General features: G+C 39.2%; 2 protein-coding genes across 2 annotated transcripts in view; one reads left to right on the forward strand and one right to left on the reverse strand.

The window, feature by feature from the left end:
* PCSK5 (proprotein convertase subtilisin/kexin type 5) overlaps positions 1 to 7,088 on the forward strand; it is a 245,172-nt gene extending 238,084 nt beyond the window's left edge. The window contains exons 34-37 of the mRNA XM_015849157.2: positions 897 to 1,114; positions 3,087 to 3,202; positions 4,685 to 4,865; positions 5,607 to 7,088. Of these exons, the coding sequence (XP_015704643.1) occupies positions 897 to 1,114; positions 3,087 to 3,202; positions 4,685 to 4,865; positions 5,607 to 6,010 (919 nt within the window). The 3' untranslated portion in view covers positions 6,011 to 7,088. The remainder of the gene's footprint in view (positions 1 to 896; positions 1,115 to 3,086; positions 3,203 to 4,684; positions 4,866 to 5,606) is intronic.
* Positions 7,089 to 12,236: 5,148 nt separating this feature from the next.
* Positions 12,237 to 17,478, reverse strand: RFK (riboflavin kinase). The gene is made up of 4 exons (XM_015849172.2): positions 17,154 to 17,478; positions 15,753 to 15,904; positions 14,566 to 14,668; positions 12,237 to 14,008 (listed from the first exon to the last, which is right to left on the reverse strand). The coding sequence occupies exons 1-4, from the start codon at positions 17,257 to 17,259 to the stop codon at positions 13,884 to 13,886; spliced, it is 486 nt and encodes a 161-aa protein (XP_015704658.1). The 5' UTR covers positions 17,260 to 17,478; the 3' UTR covers positions 12,237 to 13,883.
* Between the last annotated feature and the right edge of the window lie 2,760 nt (positions 17,479 to 20,238).

Consider the following 20,238-nt stretch of genomic DNA (forward strand, 5'->3'; position numbering starts at 1 on the left):
ATAAATACTCTAGGTTATCAGCTTGAGCACAGGAGACAGTCACCCTTGCAGGCTCCACCTAACTTGAACTTTAGATGAGATTATTTTTGTTTTGCATTTCACAAATGTTTATAATTGATCATAATAAATCCAAACACTAAAACATCTTTTAACTGAATGGTCAAACTCCTGGGCAACAACTTCATTAATACAAGTACATTCAGTTTCACAACATGAGTTCAATTATTTCTTCTGACTATGTCACATAAATTTAAATCCGAAAATTGGAGTTATGAATTGTGGCTCAGGTCCATTTGATTTTGCAGTAATGCAGTCATGCTGGCATTCAAATTCAGTTATCATTCTGTTGAACTGGAAGTCTGTCATGGCCATATCTCAACACAGCCACAATGCAGCTCTTCCCTTTTTATCTCTGACTGCCCAGCTTAGGTGAACCAGTTGTCCCTCCACTGGAACCCTGTGACTAAACTTGCTTGTGGATTTGAAAGGAATCATGAAATTGATGATTTTCCATCTGACAGCAGGTCTTCACAGTAGTGATAAGCTCATTGCTTAACCAATATCTCACTAAACATCCCTGTCAAAATCAAAATGGAGCTTATGTTTTCTGGGACCTGCCTACTTACATACTTATTTTGTACCTGAATTCATCTTAAATTTTAGAAAGCCTTTCTTTATACACTCTTTATTTTACAAAGACTTGCATTGTAGCTGAATTCCAATGGCCAAGGATATTCATTCTTCTTCCACTGGGACTGAAAATATTTACTGTAATGACATCATTATCACTTTTATATATTCGTGTAATCAGAGAAAGAGCTTCTGATGAAAGATTTTCTGGTTTTCCTGCCAGTGTTAGATATGTTGCAAAGGCACAACTATCAAATCTGTTTCAGCTATTTTCCACAAAACTCCACTGGGTCATGCGAGCGCTGCCACAAGGGCTGTAAGGAGTGCATGGGGCCTCAACCAACAGACTGCCTCTTCTGTGATACATACTTCTACCTGCTGCACTCCAAGAAACAATGTGTTAGCTCTTGTCCTGAATATTACTATGAAAACAAGGATGACAATGTCTGTGAAAGATGCCACCCTTCCTGCCGAACTTGCGAAGGTAAAAAGCATGTGCTCTGCTTTGGCTACATAAAAGAGATTATCAAAACACCTGCCAAGATTGTCTAGGCACCCCTGTTTCCTTTCTTTTCCTCCCTCTGCTCCAAGATCTGTAAACACACAACAAATAGTTGTGCTGTACATAACCCTACCAACCGTCAATGAACTCTGGCCATAGAAGACCAAGACTTCCCCAGAGGCTACCAGCTTCTCCTACACACCAGGGTTTCTTGCTCTTCTGGCTGTTTCATGTTGCCACCTTGCCTTTAAAATCAACCAATATCAAAGCAAGGATATGAATTTCCAGCAGGCTCCCCATGGGGCCACCTGCAGGCACTGAGCACAGACCAGCCATACAGAGGAGAGTGGAGAGTGAGTTCCCAGAGAATCACAGAATCAGAATCACAGAATCACAGAATTATCAAGGTTGGAAAAGACCTAGAAGATCATCTAGTCCAACCATTACCAATACTTCCCAGCTAAATCATATTCATCAACACAACAGCCAAACGTTTCTTGAACACTCCCATGGTCGGTGACTCCACCACCTCCCTGGGCAGTCCATTCCAATGCCTGACTACCCTTTCCAAGAAGTAATACTTCCTAATGTTCAGCCTGAATCTCCCCTGGTGCAGCTTAAAACCATTCCCTCTAGTTCTATCACCAATTACACGAGAGAAGAAGCCAACACCCAGCTCACTACAACCTCCCTTCAGGAAGTTATAGAGAGCAATAAGGTCTCCCCTGAGCCTCCTCTTCTCCAGGCTGAACAATCCCAGCTCCCTCAGCCTCTCCTCATATGGCCTGTGCTCCAGACCCCTCACCAGCTTTGTAGCCCTCCTCTGAACGTGTTCCAGGGCCTCGATGTCTTTCTTGCAGTGAGGGGAAGATGAGAAGAGAAATAAACTGACAATGGTAATTAAGTTTTCAGTCCATCAGGCCTCACACAAAGATGCTCATCCACTTCAAAATAGAAGGTCTTTGTTGCCTACACAGCTACACTGTGCTTCTTGCACAAACACTGAATAATATCTCCATCTTTGAGCTAACCTACTATATATTATTCTGTGAAAGCCAATGGATTTAAATGTAACCTCAGACCTTTGTGGTCTGTAAAGGAAAGAGCAGAAAATCAACAGCTAACAACAGTTCAGGCCATAACATTTATATTCAGTGTGGGGTAAAAACATCAGTTTGATGTCTGCTGTTTTTAATACAATTAAGTATTTCACCAAGTTTATTTCAAGGTATGCTTTCCCCTATGGCACCCTCCACGTATTCAGTTTCTTCTCTTCCCTTTATAATACTGCATGCACTTTGGAATGGGGCAGCATTAGTCCACTTGGAATGATATCAGACAATAGCTAGCAGCTTCTGCTCTGCAGCTCAAACTTCCCCATGCAGTGTATAAGAATTGTTTTGGATGGTGGATATATTGGATAGCACAGATGGCTAATTGCAACATAACAATATTTAAAACTGTGGAAATCAATCCAAGAGTGAAGAGACCTTCAAGAAGTATTAAAATGTGGCTGCATAATAGCATTATAATAAATAACAAGTATTTTATTTTGGATTTGGGACAAAAGCATTGTCATATAACTTATCATTTCTAATCATGACTTTTTTTCTTAATTCATGATAAAAATATTACATTTTCTATTGTAGTTACTACTAAGATAAAATACAAGCTCATCCTCTTAAATAGCAAATCTGTAGCTGTTCTGAAATGCATCTGCACTGCTTATGCACAGAGAATGAATGCAGTTTTGGAGCACACAAAACCTCAGCATCACACATAACCTATTCAATATTATTTTAGTACCAGTTTCTTCAAGCTGGACCCCCCACTTCAGATTCTTAAAGTTGACAAGCGTCCCTTTTCATTGGTAGTAGTGATCAGTGCATTTTCAAAATGAAGTTAGATGAAAATTGTTACTGCTTTAATATTGTTGTTTTATTTTCCTTTTCAGGAAAGGAAGGATTCAGCTGCACATCTTGTGTATGGAGCTACAGTTTGTTAAGTGGAATGTGCACCTCAGACTGCTTTGTAGGTTACTACAAAGTCCAGGAGGCACCAGGACAAGAGGTAATACTCACAGGCACTTGGTCCTGTGATTAGTATGCTGTCCTTTAACTTCTGAACACAACACAAACACAGAATGTTCTTCTCTGAGTTTTCAAGGCTTTTAAAAAGCCTCTTCTCTTGACAAAGAAAGCATTGTTTCTCTTCTTGGATCTTTCTGTTTTAGAACACTTCTCTAAGAGTAATTATAAAGACATTACTCTGCCAAAGATGATACGAAAGTCATGTGTACAAAATGAACTATGTTATTAAAAGAGTATTTATTTTACCCTAGTTTAACTGAGATTTCCACTGGGATTTCTGCTTCTTTGTTTGTGAGAAATCACATCACATTTCTGAAAGGCAGTTCTGCTAGCAGGAATCTAGTGAAAAGAGAGGCTGAAGTTAACGCTGTATATTTAACAGAATAAGAACACAATCAGGTTTGTGTCTGTGCAGCTAGCTTGCTTCCTGGTTTCTACACCAATTGCCTTCCAAAGATGTTTGTTCAAGAATATAGCAGCAAAGCAAGACAACTGGCCAGAGATCACAGAATCTCACAGTCACAGAATTGCAGAAGTTGAAAGGGACATAAAGAGATCACAGAGTCCAACTTCCCCACTAAAGCAAGTACAATTGGTCACACAGGTAGGCACCCAGACAGGTCCTAGATATCGCCATAGAATAAGACTCCATAACCTCTCTGGGCAACCTGTTCCAGTGCTCTGTCGCTCTTACTATAAAAAAAGTTCTTTCACATATTATTACATGTCAGAGTTACCTAGATCAATCTATGTCCATAACAGGAGGGCAGTAAGCTCGTGGACCCCCCTGCCTGGGCAGCCTGATCTAGTGTATGGTAGCCCTGCCCATGGCAGGGAGTTGGAGCAAGGTGAACTTTAGCCTCCCTTCCAACCCAAGCCATTCTATGACTGCGTTTCTGTGAAATAGAACCAATGCAAGCTAATAAAATTTTACATTGCTATAAAATTTCCAGCCAACTTTGCTCCTTATTTCTGTCCCTTCCTAATCAGAAAGGGAATTTATTCTCTCATATTTTTGCTTTCTTCTTATTTTTTATTTTTCTTCCTTCAGCGTATTCTCTCTTGCTTCTCCCATCTCAGTACTTTCAATTATACTTGAGTTAATTTTTGGAGGCTGTTTTGATATCATTAGTGCTAAAGAGACACAAATCTAGTACTACAGGACTAGCAAAAGAAAAACAGTTTTTGGAAAAAAAGCATATATGCGGAGTGAGTTCTAGCCAGTTGTCTTGCAGAGTCAGATCTCTAAGCTCCTACAAGTCTTTATCCATCTTCCTACAAGTAGATCAGCACAAGCCTAAGAAGTATTAACAAAATTTCAGTTTTCCTACTCCCTACTGTATTTTGCAATTGATACCTTTGGCATCCAGATGTGACCACTCAGTGAAACACAGAGCAGTACTCTCGGGTTAGGGACAAGGAAGATGAAAAGAAAGGTGCATCATTTGTTTTGTGTCTGAAGGAGGACGAGACGAAGTGTGAGAGATGTGACAGCACATGCACAGAGTGCAAGGGACCTGGACCTCTCAACTGTACCGTCTGTCCAGCTGACATGCAGCTCTACCTGGAAGAAGGCCGCTGCCTACCCTGCTGCAGTGACACTGAACACATCCCAGAGTGCTGTGACTGCAGTGAAACACAAGGTAGGACCATCCTGAGGGGCAGCAGTGCCACTGGTGGACAGTATGGCTGACTAAGCTCACTTCTAGACATGAAGAGGGGAAAAGCAAAAACATACTGCTGAGCTACAACTATGTGGTGTTATTTCTACTGCTCTACCATTAGAATAGGAAGGTCTTTAACCAAATAACAGCAATTGCAACTGCTGCAGTTCTCTCACTCCCATCTACTGTGCCAAATTGCCAAGCACTTCATAAAACAGTTGTCTGGGAAGTGCTTTATTCAATGAATAGCAATTTGAGAACATCATTTTAAGCTCCTAAGTCAAAATCATACTGTCGACTTCAAAACAGCTGTAGTATTTTATACAACTGATGATCTGTAAGGTGGAAAAATATTTTTATGGAGCAAACTGATAGAATTTTGAAAAACAGGCTTGTGGCACACAGCCTGTCTTCAAGTCTTTTTAGGTGCCTGATAGTGAAAAGCATAAATATCTTGGGCAGGGGAGAGATTCTCAATATCTTCCCTACTATTGGAAAGAAAGACTGTATTTGTCAACCTCTTAGATTATTAGATTAGACCTATTAGATTTCTGCTTCTTTCTGATTACTGCTAGTCTAGTAAAGAAACAAAGCTGTCTCAACAACCGTGCTTACTTACACCATCACTGTTAAAACATACTTAGTCCTTAAAAAACAACTTCACCAATTCACACATAAACACACAACTTTATTTAACATATACGTTATTTCTGTTGTCAGATGACTGTGTATTACGGACCACACTGCCAAAAGTGAGCAAAACCAAAACTGCTTTCTTTGTCATTACCTGCATTTTACTTGTCCTCGTCATTGGAGCCATTGTTGTCATCTGGAGAAAATCAAAATCAAAACCACGCACTGTCAGTAAAGGTAGGTATGAGAAGCTGACAAATGACTCCAAAATCTTTTCATCCTATGCAAGCAATTATCATGAGAGCACAAGCTATCAAGAAGATCAAGTGATTGAATACAGAGATCGAGATATCGAAGATGATGATGAAGAAGATGACATTGTATATATGGGTCAGGATGGCACAGTCTACCGTAAATTTAGATATGGACTTTTGGAGGATGATGAAGAAGACGAGCTTGAATATGATGATGAAAGTTATTCATTTAGATAACTCTCTACTGTCTTATGGATTTTCTGCTGCTTCTTTTCCTATTAAATTGCAGCAATTTAGTTAAGTATGTTTATTTACTCCTTTTCAGGCTGATCTTAAGATTTTAACTAGTGCTTGTTTTGGCAGCAGAATGGCTTCTAAAAACATTTTCTTCCTTATGCTTCACATGAATCCTTTTTAGGCTTGGAGTTGCACTCCAGATGTAGGCTGTTTAAAAGAATACATTCCTGTGCATTTTTGTGGACAGCAAATCCTTTCCCAATGTGTATGTATGCTCATGCATCATAATAAACATCAAACAACCACTCAAACCTTACATACTTACTGCAAACTTTGCTACTCTCTTTTAAAATAGTGCAGATATAGACAAGGTTGTTGTATTTGTCTGATGCAAATGTCACTGGAGTAGCATGCCAGTAGTTTACTACATTGTGATAACAGTTACATACCTTTTTGTAATAGCATGGGCAAGGTTTCTGATTCTGATCAGATTTTCTTTGTTGATGTCACCAGGTGCAGCTATGCTCCTCAAAGCCAACATATTTCCGCTTACAATCTTGTGGCATGGTTCCCAGTGAAACTGTGCACCTATTACATGATTTTTAAGAGTTGAGATTGTGATTACTCCAGATTGCTTCACTGTATTCCTGGTTTGTATGAAGGAAAAAAAAAAAAAAAAGAAAAAAAAAAAATTGTGTAGCAATCTCTGATTACCCTTTGTTCAAGAGCTTGTTAAATAGTCTTTCACTGCACACACAGACTTCTTGGTTTACTGCAAAGGGAAATATGGTATATAAATACAGCCACAAAACAGCACTCCTTCTTTCCTTTCTAATTAGCTTCTCAAGCTCCAAATGATTTAGATACCATTTGCTCAAGCAAGTTACATATTTCTGATGTAAATGCCTCAAGTTTATTGGAGGATGGCAAAGGGGATAACTAATATTTATTTAGTAATGTAATTTAAAGGAACACTGCAATGTGATTTTTGTATTACTACAACAATTTAATTCATTGTACTAAAGGATGTTCTTTATGGCCCTTTACTGTGAAAGAATAAATTCTTTGCACAAAACCATTTTGAAAACGTCATTATTTTCCTCAAAGAGGAAAGTTTTCCTCTTTCCTTTTAAGCTCCTTTGGAGCTCTGGAACTAGAAACAACTCTAGAGAAAATCACTGTTTCCACCTCTTTGAGTTTTAATCTTTTAATCATTACATCTTCAACAAGAGAAAGAATGCAAAGTTACGTGAGTCCAAAAAAGTCAAAGCAAGGACCTACATTTATCAAAAGTTTCTCAACAGGAAGGTACTCTGGAAAGATTCATCTTATATGTCACTTTATTTCAAGTTCTTCTCTGAAGTAGTTCTGAAAAAAAAAAAAAAAGGGGTGGGGGGTGGGGGGGAGAGTGAACAATCAGACAGAAAGCTCATATTGAATGAAAGACTGCCTTATCTTGCTCTCCTAACCTTGTTTGGATTAACATGCTCTGTCATTATTGTTAATGACTTGTTTAACAATTGTAAGAATTTGCTTTGAAAACCTGGAATCTCCTCATCATGTTTCAAAGGCTTAATCCTAGCTGCACCCCAGCACTTTGAATTCACTCTGACAAATGCAGTGAGTATCTTGTGTATGGGATCACTCTAACATCTCTTGTCATTTTAATGAAAAGTTTCTTGTATTTCACTGTACTCTGGTTAAATATTTTGAATAAGCCAAAATGTGCAAAAACCCACAAAACCAATTCTCTCTCATACTTCCTCCTCCACCCACCATAGCAAGAAAGATGTTCCAAAGAGAACTAGTATATGTCAAAAACAGAAGGCTGCTATAGAAACTCCAGCACCTGACTGTCTGTTCTCTAATTCACTTTTTTTCCACTAATCTGCCTAAATTCCTCTGATCTTCAGTAAACTTATCTCGCTTTTGTCAATGGTTTACGGGCTGGTTCACCCCAGTTCTGTCACTAGTGGGGCAGAGGGATCTGCAGATTTGGGCCTCTGGAGAGGGGAAACAGGACCACAAATAACTAAAAACAACGGCAATGATCTTAGGAGAAACAAATTGATTTACTAAATATGGTGTCAGAAGGCAAGATAACACACTATAGTAAAATAAAATTAGAATTGAAGCTAATAAATCAAATATAATGAGAGAAGGTATCTGAAAGGTGGAAAGGCCTCACCGATTCTTGGTCCTGTATTAGGACTGCAGTAGTGGCTGAGGCTGTAGATAAGAGTTTCAAGCTAAAAATAGGAAGCAGGAAATAAATAAATAAACTAATAAAGAACAGTAAAACAACTGGATACCTTGATACTTTGCCACAGTGATGCGACATTGAAAAACCTGAGCATATGTACTTGAGGATTTTGGATTTATATCTACACTTACAGTCAGTAGACAGTGCTAGTAGAACAGTTTGATCACTGACAAATACAAAGGTGCACTGAAGAGTCCGCTGCATCTATACAAAAAGCAATCCTTATGCCATATTCACACCACCACAGTGTTCTACATTGTTTTCTGTTGGGAATTCAGGGATGTCACTTAAAGCTTACATCACAGAATCACAGAATGACCCGGGTTGGAAGGGACCTCAAGGATCATGTAGTTCCAACCCCCCTGCCTAGCAGGGCCACCAAACATACACGAAGGTGAACATATAAACAACACAAAAGTATGAAAGTTTCCCTTATGAGACCTTATGTTTCAAGGTACAGGTTTGGTTCATTTGCAGCTGCAGCAGATGGACTTTTGCCCTGACCCAGATGAATGTTTAAACAAGTGAACAAGAATGAAAGGAAAGGATGCAACTCTTTTCATCTGACTTCTAATAGAACAAAGTAATTTTAGATTTTGAAAAAGAACACAGACGGAAGTTATGACATTTTGGAGGTTATGACATCCTGAGGACGTATCTCCTGTAAATCCTAGATAAAGAACACACATGACCAACAAACAAGCAAACAAATAAACAAACAGAGGGGTTAGTTTTCAAACAGTTTAATTTTAACTAGTTTAAACAAACCCTGAACATGTTTACTTCCAGAACCTTTCAGGCAATCACCCTCACAAAGATTTGCAGAGAACCATGATGCCTAAATGTGCTATGCATGGTAGGACCAAATCATTGTCAGAATCCTCCTTAAACAGAAAATATACTTAATAGCAATATAGGCAATAATCTGTACTGTTATACACCAAAGCAGACATTCTTACAGATAAGAAGTTGAATAAATTATTTCCAAGAATTCTTCATTACAGCAGAATAAGTATTCAAAAGGCTTTCCACTGTATAGTGCTCAGGAAATAGCCATCTGAGAATAACCAATGTTATCAAAATCTGGTATTGTAGTAGACATTGTCTTTTGGTGTTGCTTACCGACATAAGCTTTGTGATTAATGTAATTTACCAGTTATCAGACATACAACTGTAACTTGTTAAAGTAAAAGCTTTTATCTCCTTTGGCCCTGTACAATCTGTCAACACAAATGAAACTGCAAAAATCTCAGTAAATTTGAAATCACAAATATCATTTGCCAGTGTGAATACAATTAGTGATGCTGCATCTCAATTAATTGATTGTATACATTTGGAAAGCTGTGTTTGACAGCTTATGCTCACAAGACTGCCTTGTTGGGTGGGCAAACCCCCATTAAGGAAATGCTCCATTTTCTGTTGACATAAGCCAATTACTGGTGAATTTTCAAATGGATTCTATAGATTAGCAGCCAAAAATCTTATCATTTCTCTTCATTAGACTTCTAAAAGACCTTTCTTAGGAAAGATGAATATCCCTCACTTCAGAATCATGCCTTACTCCTGCCATCAATTTTGGCAGTATGCGTATTTGTAAACACCTGTTTTCAAGAAGGGAGCACAAGAAGAGTGAAACTCCATCAAAAAGCTCTGATAAGCACCTTGAGAACTGGCTGAGAATTGCATCCACTGCTACTGAACAAACCTAATGTGTTAGTTTCACAAAAACAAGGTGGAATATCCTAATAGTTTTATGTTTTACTTTGTCTCTTTTTGTATTTTTTTAACAAAACATGTAGCTTAAATAAATTACAAAACATTATAAATTTATAACATTATAAATAATATTACTTATGTACATAATCTATTTTATATGTGGTCCAAGACAATGCATTCAGTGCAGCCCAGACATGCCAAAGGGTTGGAAACTCACAATCTGATAAACAATGCCTCCCATGTGAGAACAAGCTGGGAGAGCTGGGGCTGTTCAGCTTGGGAAAGAGGGCTGAGAGTGGAATACAGTCTAAAGGCGGACTATAAGAAAGAAGGGAACAGACTCTTTAGCAAGGCCTGTCGTGGTAGGACAAGGGGAAATGGTTCCAAACTAAAAGAGGGTAGATTTTGTTAAGATATAAGGTAAAAGTTTTTAAAGTAAGGGTGGTGAAGCACTGTTACAAGTTGCCCAGAGAGTGAGCGGATTCCCCATGCCTGGAGACACTGAAGGTCAGGCTGGGTTTGCCTCCGAGCAGCCTGATCAACCTGTAGACATACCTATTCTTTGCAGGAGTGTTGGAGTAGATGATCATTAAAGGTCCCTTCCAATTAAAAGGATTTTTTGATTCCACGATAATTATTAAAAAGTTACACAATACACTAGTAACAATTTTAACACAGTAACTATTTTAGCTTACAGTTGTAAAATAAGGATGAAAAGTATATATATATATATTTAAAATTAGTTATAGAGAAGACTGTATCATAGAGAACCTGTCAAAATAAAAAGCACACCAACTAATTACAGATTTCATATCTGCTTTGAGGAACTCAAACTGTCATTTCAAAATACAGCTACCTACATAAGAAGCCCTTATGATTAATTAATTATTCCAGATTTCTTACTCCCATTTTTTTTTCTCTGATCTGAAAGGCACAGAATTACAGAATCTCTGAGGTTAGAAAAGACCACTAAAATCGTCTATTCCAACCACCAATTTCCTGTCAGTGCCCTATCTACATGTTTCTTGAAAACCTACAGGGATGATGACTCTGCCCCTTCTCTGGGCAGCCTGTTCCTAATCACTCCTTCCGATAAATATATTTTCCTTATATCCAACATGAACTTACCCTGATGTAACTCAAGGCTGTTACCTCTCATCTTGTCACTAGCTACCTAGTAGAAGAGGACACACTCATTCCTTTTCAGGTAGTTGTAGAAACCCTCCTCTTCTCCAAACTAAATGACCGCAGTTCCTTTCATAAGACCCAGTCACTTCAGCAGTTTTGCTGCCCTACTTTGGACACACATCAAGGCCTCTATGTCTTTCTTGCATTGAGGGGCGCAAAACTGAACTCAATGTGCAGCTCACCAGAGGAAAGGGGAATGATCACTTCTCCAATCCTGCTGGCTGCACCATTTCTGATGTAAGCCAGGATGTTGTTGGCCTTCTTGGCCAGATGGACACATTTCTTGCTCATGTTCAGCTGAGTACTGACCATACTCCAGACCCCTTTTAGTCTGTGCAACTTTCTACCCCAAACCTGTAGCAATGCTTAGGGTCCTTAACAAAAGACGCAGTCCTTGGTCCTGTTAAACCTCATGCAGTTAGCCTCAGCCCCTCATTTCAGCCTGTCCAGAGATCCCTCTGTAGGGCCTTCCTACACTCAGGCAGATCAACAGTTCCTCCCAAATTGATGTCTTCTGCAAACTCACTGAGGGTGCACTCAATCTCCTCATTCAGACCACTAATAAAGATATTCAACAGGGCTGGAAGACACTGAACTTGCTGCATATGAATATGCTACTAGGCTGTTAGAACTTGATTAGGTTTAGGCCGGCTATCCAAATAAGACCATTAGCATTTGAAACAATTGTAATGCTGTCATTCTCGCAATGGCAACTCTACTGCAAGAGTAATAGACTCTGGGAGATGACAGCCAATTAAAAAACACAAGCTTATTTTTTTTAAAGTACTTGAAACTACAGAAATACTTGTCTTGCTTGAATTCTAACAACATGAATGATCCTTATGCTTGACTTGGCGTTCACGTGTTGTCTTAAATATAAAAAAAACCCAGCAGTATCTGAAACATGGATGTTATGCTACATTTCTAAGCAAGATGAACAATTTTCCCACCTCAAGCAGCACAATGGAGGAGTTCTGCAGTACCTTTCACTATATGCTAAAGAATATGCAGATGATATGCACAGTAACATCAGTCAGAAAATCAGCAAGCAGCATTACAGACTTTTTAATTACATTCTTTTATTAACAGTACAGTACAACAACTTATTAAAGTTATTTGCACATAATACAAAAATAGAATTTATACTGTACTAGGGATCATGTATTGAACTTTAAAAATTATATAAAATACCTAATTTTAAATAATGCACAAACAGGAACGCTCAACCAAATGAATGCAATTACATTTCCTCTAACATGAAGACAAACACAAGGAAAAGTTTATTGTTTTACTGTCGACATTCTTCATATTTTAGGTTAAAGCTGGGAGCAAAATAAGTTTTTCAAACTTTCCTTTTGCTACTGTTTTCTATCATCAAGCACAGCTGTCCTGAAAACAGTGATGAACAGATTTTTGTACAGTAACATTCACTAGCAGCTACAGAACAGCTTTACTGGGACAACCAGCTTAAGGCACCACAGTTTTCACAACTGACACAGGAAATCCATGGGGGAAAAAAAATAATAATAAAAGAGCTTAGACATAATACAAGAATGAAAGAAGATTTATCCTTCAAACTATTTCTTTACAACATACTTCACTGACAGGCAAGGCTTCTGTAGTTCCTCCAGAAGAATAAAATACAAAATAAGAACTTGGCAGTTACGAACTCAAGAATGTATCCCACTGGGAAAAAAGAACAAAAAAAAAAAGAGGTGAAAATATCCCCATCATCTCTCTAGTTTAAAGAGGAAAAGAGCAAGCCACTACTTTCAAGATAATTGTCATACATTTCCAACATGCAATCCAGTAAAGTCTATTATAAACTGTTTTTTTTCTTTTTTTTTCTTTTTTTTCCTTCATACAGCAAATATTATTTTTTAATGTTTTCTGTATAAGATTAAAGCGTGCTGAAAATATCTAAATGACAAGCGACAAAATTGTCAGTGTCTTCAGAGAGTTAAATCTGTAAACAACCTTACCAATACAGGCCAAAACATAGTTTAGTGCAGTAAGTTCTTATTTAGAAACCACTCTTTTCTTCTTTTGCATGACTTGCTTTATCATCAGTGAACACAAGAAAATCACAATGTGAGACTTCAGTGTTCAGTTCCAATTACAGTCACACAACCAGGCCGATGAGGGTTAACCCGGGTAGGCATTTAAGCACTGCTGTCTCAGTCCCACTTGCTCCCAGAGGGAAAGTAAAAAGGAAAAGTAGGAAAACTTGTGGGTCAAAATAATTTAACAAAGAAGTGGAATAAGAGAAAAATGTTTATTGCTCATTATCTTGCACGGGTAGACCAATGCCCAGCTCTCACCCAAGAAAAGATGGCTAACCACACTCTCCTTCCATTTTATTGCAGAGCATGACACTATGCGATACAGAACACCTCTTTCATTAGTTCATATCACCTGCATGGCTGTGTCCCCTCCTGACCTCTATCACAGTCCCAGTGGATGCACCCAAGTCAGAGTAAGAAATAGAAAAGACCTTGACACGGTGCAAACACTGTTGGGGAACAGACAAAACATTAGGACATTAGGTCACAAATCTAAAACACAGCACCAGAATAGTTGCTGTGAAGAGAATTAACTCAGTTCCAGACAGATCTACTACACAAGTCTGTGCTGCATCAAATGATATATGACATGTAACTAGGGCAAGAAGAGGTCCATAACAAGGAAACAAAACACTGGTTTTGCTCAGATGTTTACTATTTTCCCTTCTGGTAGATGAAAGAAGTTGTCTTTGAGTTTAAGGTGCTCTGGTAGATCTAGCTGTCTTTTGGCCTCTTCAATGTCCTCCTGAATTGCTGAAATGAGTGTCTCTGAAAAATATAAAGCAGAATAGCAATATTTAAAAGGTCATCTGAATCTTGAATACAGCAAGGCAAAACAACACATCACAGAATGCGATTATTATTACGAACTTGGAAAAGCAACGTTATCTTTGTTTTTAAAATGCTTTGGTTTTAATGTCAGAATTGCACTTTTTAGTGCTTACAGCATTACGCTTTCCTTGCTTCAAGGTATTTCAGCAAAAAAAGTCTACAGAATCTCTTGAACAACATCAGTTATAACAATGCTGCATTTTTAAAAAGAAATAGTCAGATTAGACCAATGTTTTTCACTAATGCTTTTATGACACTCAGAATAGAATTACTTAAACCACAATTATTAGGCTGAAATAAGTATCAATATACCTTAAAGTAAGGGGTTTAACTTTTCAACTCGTGGATGCACTTATAAAAACATTTCACTGAAATGTTAAAGATTAAGACATAACATAGCTAACAGTGAGGACAGAAAGTGATGACACAGTACTTTCAACATGCAAGAGTATGACAAACAAAAGATTAGTTTAACAGAAACCTGCAATACTGACCTAAAGAATTAAAGTTCTTTTCTGATCGAATGTATCCAACAATTGCTATACTAAGAATTTCTCCATAGAAGTCTTCCTTGAATGTGTTGATAATGTGTGTTTCCTAAAGGAAGAGAAATCAGCTCTCAGTTATCATGGTGAATTTTTAATTCATTTCCATTCTTGCAAGGATATTCAGCTAATATGCTTAACTCAAATTCTCTCCCACATATTATGAGAAAAACTGAGATACTCAGTCTCTAAGACTGAGATGATAGATCCTTTGATAACATCAAGAGTTGCCCTCTGAATGGCATTTAAGCAAAGTTGTTCACTTACAAACATTCTGACTGTTAAAGTCAGGAAAAACACTTCACCCTTTATCTCAAAGGTAAGATTTGTCTATGCATAAAATTACAAACTTTTACGTGATCATTACATTCCAAATAACTGTAATGAATTCCATTGCAATGATATTAAGAGAACTTTCCCAGCTAGCTCACATCAGAACTAAATGTTAAGACTATCAGAGGAGTGAAGGCAGTTGTCTTCAAAGCAGAGATTCACAGTGAAACAAAACTGCTTCCAGGTATTAGCAATTAAAACCAAGTTCTGCCAGACTTGGGAAAAGCACAAGAACCTGACACTAAGAAAAATAACTACGCCACAGTTTGGGATTTAAACTCCATCCCATTACTATTCACTTTTGAATCCTGCGTCTGCTTATTAGCCCACAGAACCACACACCATTTAAGAGAAAAATTAATGCAAAACTACTAGTAATTAAGATGCCCTCATATTTCTTATTTTTAATCTGTAAGGACTGCAGAGGGCAAAGATTAATATGCTCTACCTCATTCCAGGGCTCTCATAACTGATAAGCTTAATACAGGTTTTGAATTTAATGGTTACGTTTATCTAGCTATCAAAACAACAAACAACGACCACTTTAGAAATACAAATGTGCTCCAGAAGAATTTAAGTAGTGGTGGAATAAAAAATTGTTCTTAAACTTTACTTATATACAGCTGCACACTGCCCAGCTACTGTTTCTTATTACAAACACATGAGATGTACACTGAACACATTTCTAACAGCAAACAAAATTTCTAAATATCACTTATGGACCAAATTCTGCTTATCTTTTTTAAAGTCAATGTCCTGCTCATTCAGTATAGTCAAAGTACCACACAAAGCAAAGTTCTTACCACTGATTTCTTAATATTCTTATAGAAAGGATTCCATCCTATGCTCAAAACCATTTTATGCACATCTCCATTTCCAACAGAGGCCCATCCATAGTATATACCAGTAGGGATATCGGATGGAAAGCTTTCGACTACTTGCTCAGAAAAGTTAGCTGCAAAAATTTTAAAAAGTGCACATTTGTGTAAGTCAATAACACAACAAAATTTTCCAATACTTACAAGGCAAGCTCTGCCTCCGTGCTCTTTGTGCATGTATAATGACCATAGTGATACAACGTGCCGTTAGCAAAGTATAAACAAGAAAACAGCTTCACAAAAAAGTAGTCCTGTGATGATACCAGTCATCCTACTATCACCTATGCATACTCTTTTAGGAGTTACACACATCCTATTCTACAGCAAAAAAACAATAAGCTGATCATTACGAAGGCATTTCACTATTAGAAGCATCACTGCTTCAATATGATCATAGAACAGAAAAATTCCAATCTCTTCTGAATAGCAAAGTGGCATCATGCTTATGCACCAATAACAGTAACACTTTCTGCAGCAGATAAAACATGTGAAAACAAGTTATGATTTCAGTCACCTGTCAGAGTTTCCATACTGCCTTTCAGGTTACCTACAAGTGGGGATTTATAGGATTTTCTTTGAAAACTAAGAATCTGAAATAAACTCCTGCCTGAGAGAAGGGAATGAACCCAACTCTACCCCAAAACCACTGACCTCACGAACTTTGTGCAGAGCAATTTGTGCAGGGTTTCGGACCAACTTTAAAGAACCTTAAGTGAAATTCTGATAATGGTTTATAAGCAGTCACTAACTTCCCTCATTCCAGAATACCACTCTCTGGAATTCATTACCTCGTACTGATGTACATAAAAGAAAAACACCAAGTTTCTATTAACTGATGACATTGCAAGCCTGGTACCTCAGGATTGCTGTTTCAGGTTCTCCTGTCTACTGTAATAGGCACCTCACATTTGCTGCCTTCGGTGCCTCCTTAGAAGAGAATAAAGTGCATTTAATTTACACCTCCACTTGTAATTTGATCAGGAAGGGAGTGACCACTTGAAAAATACGGCTTTTTAGGGTACATCTGTTTGCTCTGCTTTTCTACCCCTGCATCACCACCTGCACGTTTCCCTTCTCACAGCTATTTCCAGTGCCCTCTCTCCATCTTGGCCCATCAAACCGCCGCATGGCAGCTCTGCGCACACCGCAGGAAAGCACCGTTCAGCATCTCGCGAATCACCACGACCAGCATAAGAAAAGAAAAAAAAAGGAAAAACGAAAAAGAGCTGTCAGACGGCTGCCGAAGCCGCTGCAGACCAAAGAGCACGATGTGCCACACGCCGCGCACCATCCCGGCCGCCCGCTGCCCGACCCCGTCCCGCTCACCGGTGGGCACGCCCAGCTGGCTGGAGCCCCTGCCGAAGCCTTTCACCACCTCCCCACGGCAGAAATACGGCAGGTGCCTCATGGCGGCCGCACACCGGCCCCGCATCTCCAACACCGGCCGGATTCCAGACAACCGACACCGACGACGGCCCCAGGCCCTTGGCTCCCCCTAGTCATGGGCACTACCACGCGGAGGGGAGAGCAGGCGGCGCGGTTCAGCTTTCCAGCCCGAGGACGCTCTGCCATGCGCCGGCCTCCCCCCACGGATGGGCTCGCCCAGAACCTGGCGCTGGCAGTCCCGTCAGGACCGGAGCGCCGCGCTGCGGCCGCTGCTGTTGGTGGTCTGTGGTTTGTCGCCGTCTGCGGCGTTCGTTAGCTCAGCGTCAGGAGCTTTGGCTGACTGGCAGAGTCTCGCCGGTGGAATCGCGGTTGGTCAGTGTCGAGGGGTGGTACTGTACGTAAGAAATAAAATGCAAGAAAAGTGCTGCCGCCACATCCGTTCTGTTCTGCTGTCCCAAAGCACTTGGAGAACAGTGCTTTCCTGTTCCTTGATAACACAAGCATCTTGGATATTGAGTCCGTAATTGACAGGAAATGAGCGAGCAATAAGGAGCAGTGTCGAGGGGTCAGGCTGGATATCAGGAATACATCCTGCACCAGATGTAGGTCTTGAATTTTGCGTGGTGCTGTGTTCAGACAGGAGTTGTACTTCATGATTATGCTATTTTTTTTCCTTTTTCTTTCTCCCCCCCCGCCCCCGCCCCTTCCCCCTTCATGACTTCTTTTCAGAGCAATTTTTGATGTGCTTGTGGTATCCACAAGATGGCATGCAATCTCTTTCCATATCCGTAGGCTTGAGCATAACATTTGCAGTCTTCTCTTGGCAACAAAAAGCCTTGCAAAATAGCAGGTCCACAAAGTATTTAAGAACTACGTGGTTGGTATTTTTGCAGAAGTCAAACTGATTACTCCTGTTCATCAGATCCATTCTGTAAATAGTGATATTGCTCTTCATTTTTCTTTCATTGTGATAGATTGCTGTGATCCAGCTAAAATCCAAGGCTTCCCTGACACTATGCATCTTTCTTTTGCTGATGATTGCATTTAGCTCATATTTTGGAGGGGGAGATATTATATATTTAGTATGTAGTTACCTGTTCTGAAGTTTAGTAGAGTTAGTAGAGGTTTTCCACACACACACACACACAAAATTGTAACTGAATTTTAGTGGTGATCATGTCTGCTAGCACTGCCAGGAAACAAGTTTGGTAGCTCATACCTGCCTGCAATTTTAAAGGCACTATTTCATTCATGTAGAAAGGAAGTTCCTTGCTTATGCTGGATTATCTTCAACAGTTGTGGTCTGTGGAAAGTTCTTAAGTATTTTTTCTCGCATATATACATACAAACATAGAAAATGGAATAAAGAGAATAGTGTTAAGTCATCTGTATAGGCCTGTGTCAGGTTACCTGATCAAACAGAAGCTCTGTGAACTCGTTGTACCAAGCAGCATTTCATGCAATGCAGAACGTGCTCTGTTCATCATTTCATAATAGATCACATGATTTGTATCACATCACAGCTTTGTGCCAGAGCCTCTGCTTCCTGCTGCAATACTGCAGAAGGGTATTTTCCTAGACATGGCTTAAGGTAATTATCCTGTTTCTTCCATGTAACACTGGGGAAAACAGCAGTGAAATATCTGCTGGGTACTGGGATATTCCAGGACTGTTCTGGCCAAGCTGGAAATTCTGGTTACACTGGGCTCTGGTGAAATATCCAGGAGGTGACTCAGAGAAAAGAGTGCATTGCAGTAAAGCTAGTAGCATTTTAACCTGCTCCTTGGAAGTTTCCATTCCCAGCATGACAAAACTCTCATTGATTCAGGAGTTCAGTCCAGGGACACTGGCATGCCTTACTCTTAGTGGGCTGAAACCAGGTGATGAAATCAGAGTACAAAGTTATATACAAAACACTCTTGCAAAAGTGTCTAATAAACATACCTGCTTCAAAATTATTTGTCTGATTTCTTGTCTGGGATAGCAAAACGTGGGGGGTTTTATTGTTTTTGTTCATTTATTCCGCAGCAAAATTGAAGTCTTTTATTCTATTCAAATAGAACATGTTCTTCTAGAAAAAAAAGATGCAGATGTATGCGGTGGCTAGCATTACATGACACTAAGGGGCAGGTATTGCCAGAGTCAGTGCAGACATGGTTGGTATTGAACAGTGAAGCAGGAAACAGGTGCTCTGCTGGAATTCGGAATAAAGGGGGCCTAAAAGGGGGATAGTTAAAGGTAGATTATAGAAATAAGTAAAGGAAACTTAAAAGTAACAAGTAAAAGAAACAAGGGGCCTGAGAGAGCAGGGAGGATGCAGATAAGGAGTGAGACCTCACGGACGACCAGAAGAGGAGTTGCATTCCCCCTGATAAAAACAAGAGGAGGTCTGTATGCTAAAGAGCTATTGAATATGTATCAGAATTCCTAGAACTATTGACTATGTATTAGAAGTCTAAGAAATCATTGACTATGTATTAGAATTCCAAGAAATCATTGACTATGTATTAAATGTACCTATATCTGTGTCACGATTTTACAAGTCGGTGTGCAAGTTTGGAGGAGCTATCCCCCTTGCACCCGGTGCTGTGCAACGCTGGAATAAACATACCTGCTTTATAACCCATCTCTGGATTATAGAGTTTGATTCTGCGAGTCAGTATTATCTAATTATCTAAAAATTTGGTAATTGCAGAAAAATTGAGCAGCTACCACTTACATATTACTATCAGTATGTGAGAAGCAAAGCTTGTTTGATTCATTACTGTTGTAATCCAGAAGTTGAAGAAATATTATATACACGTGTAGGTCTTGATGCTTTTTGGAAGTTTATATCTAGTTTTCAGGTCTGTGTTGCATACAGATAATAAAGAGGGAGGAGATGTTGCATATTGGGTAGGTGGTGCCTGCGTGCACCTGGGGTGGAGTCAGGGAGGTCACGAAGGTCTGCCAGGGGTGGTGACCTGTACCACTATATAGGGTTTGTTGCAAGGCATTAAATTCGTTCTTTTGGCATTACGCACTG

Source organism: Coturnix japonica, chromosome Z, assembly GCF_001577835.2.
Source record: "Coturnix japonica isolate 7356 chromosome Z, Coturnix japonica 2.1, whole genome shotgun sequence".
NCBI lineage: Eukaryota > Metazoa > Chordata > Aves > Galliformes > Phasianidae > Coturnix > Coturnix japonica.

What these genes read in the sequence shown, in the direction of transcription:
- RFK (XM_015849172.2), bottom strand. Translation starts at nt 17,259, where the DNA reads ATGCGGGGCCGGTGTGCGGCCGCCATGAGGCACCTGCCGTATTTCTGC. An exon ending in CCAGCTGGGCGTGCCCACCG is followed by an intron (nt 15,905 to 17,153) that starts GTGAGCGGGACG and finishes AAATTTTTGCAG; the next exon opens with CTAACTTTTCTGAGCAAGTA. An exon ending in AGAATATTAAGAAATCAGTG is followed by an intron (nt 14,669 to 15,752) that starts GTAAGAACTTTG and finishes CTCTTCCTTTAG; the next exon opens with GAAACACACATTATCAACAC.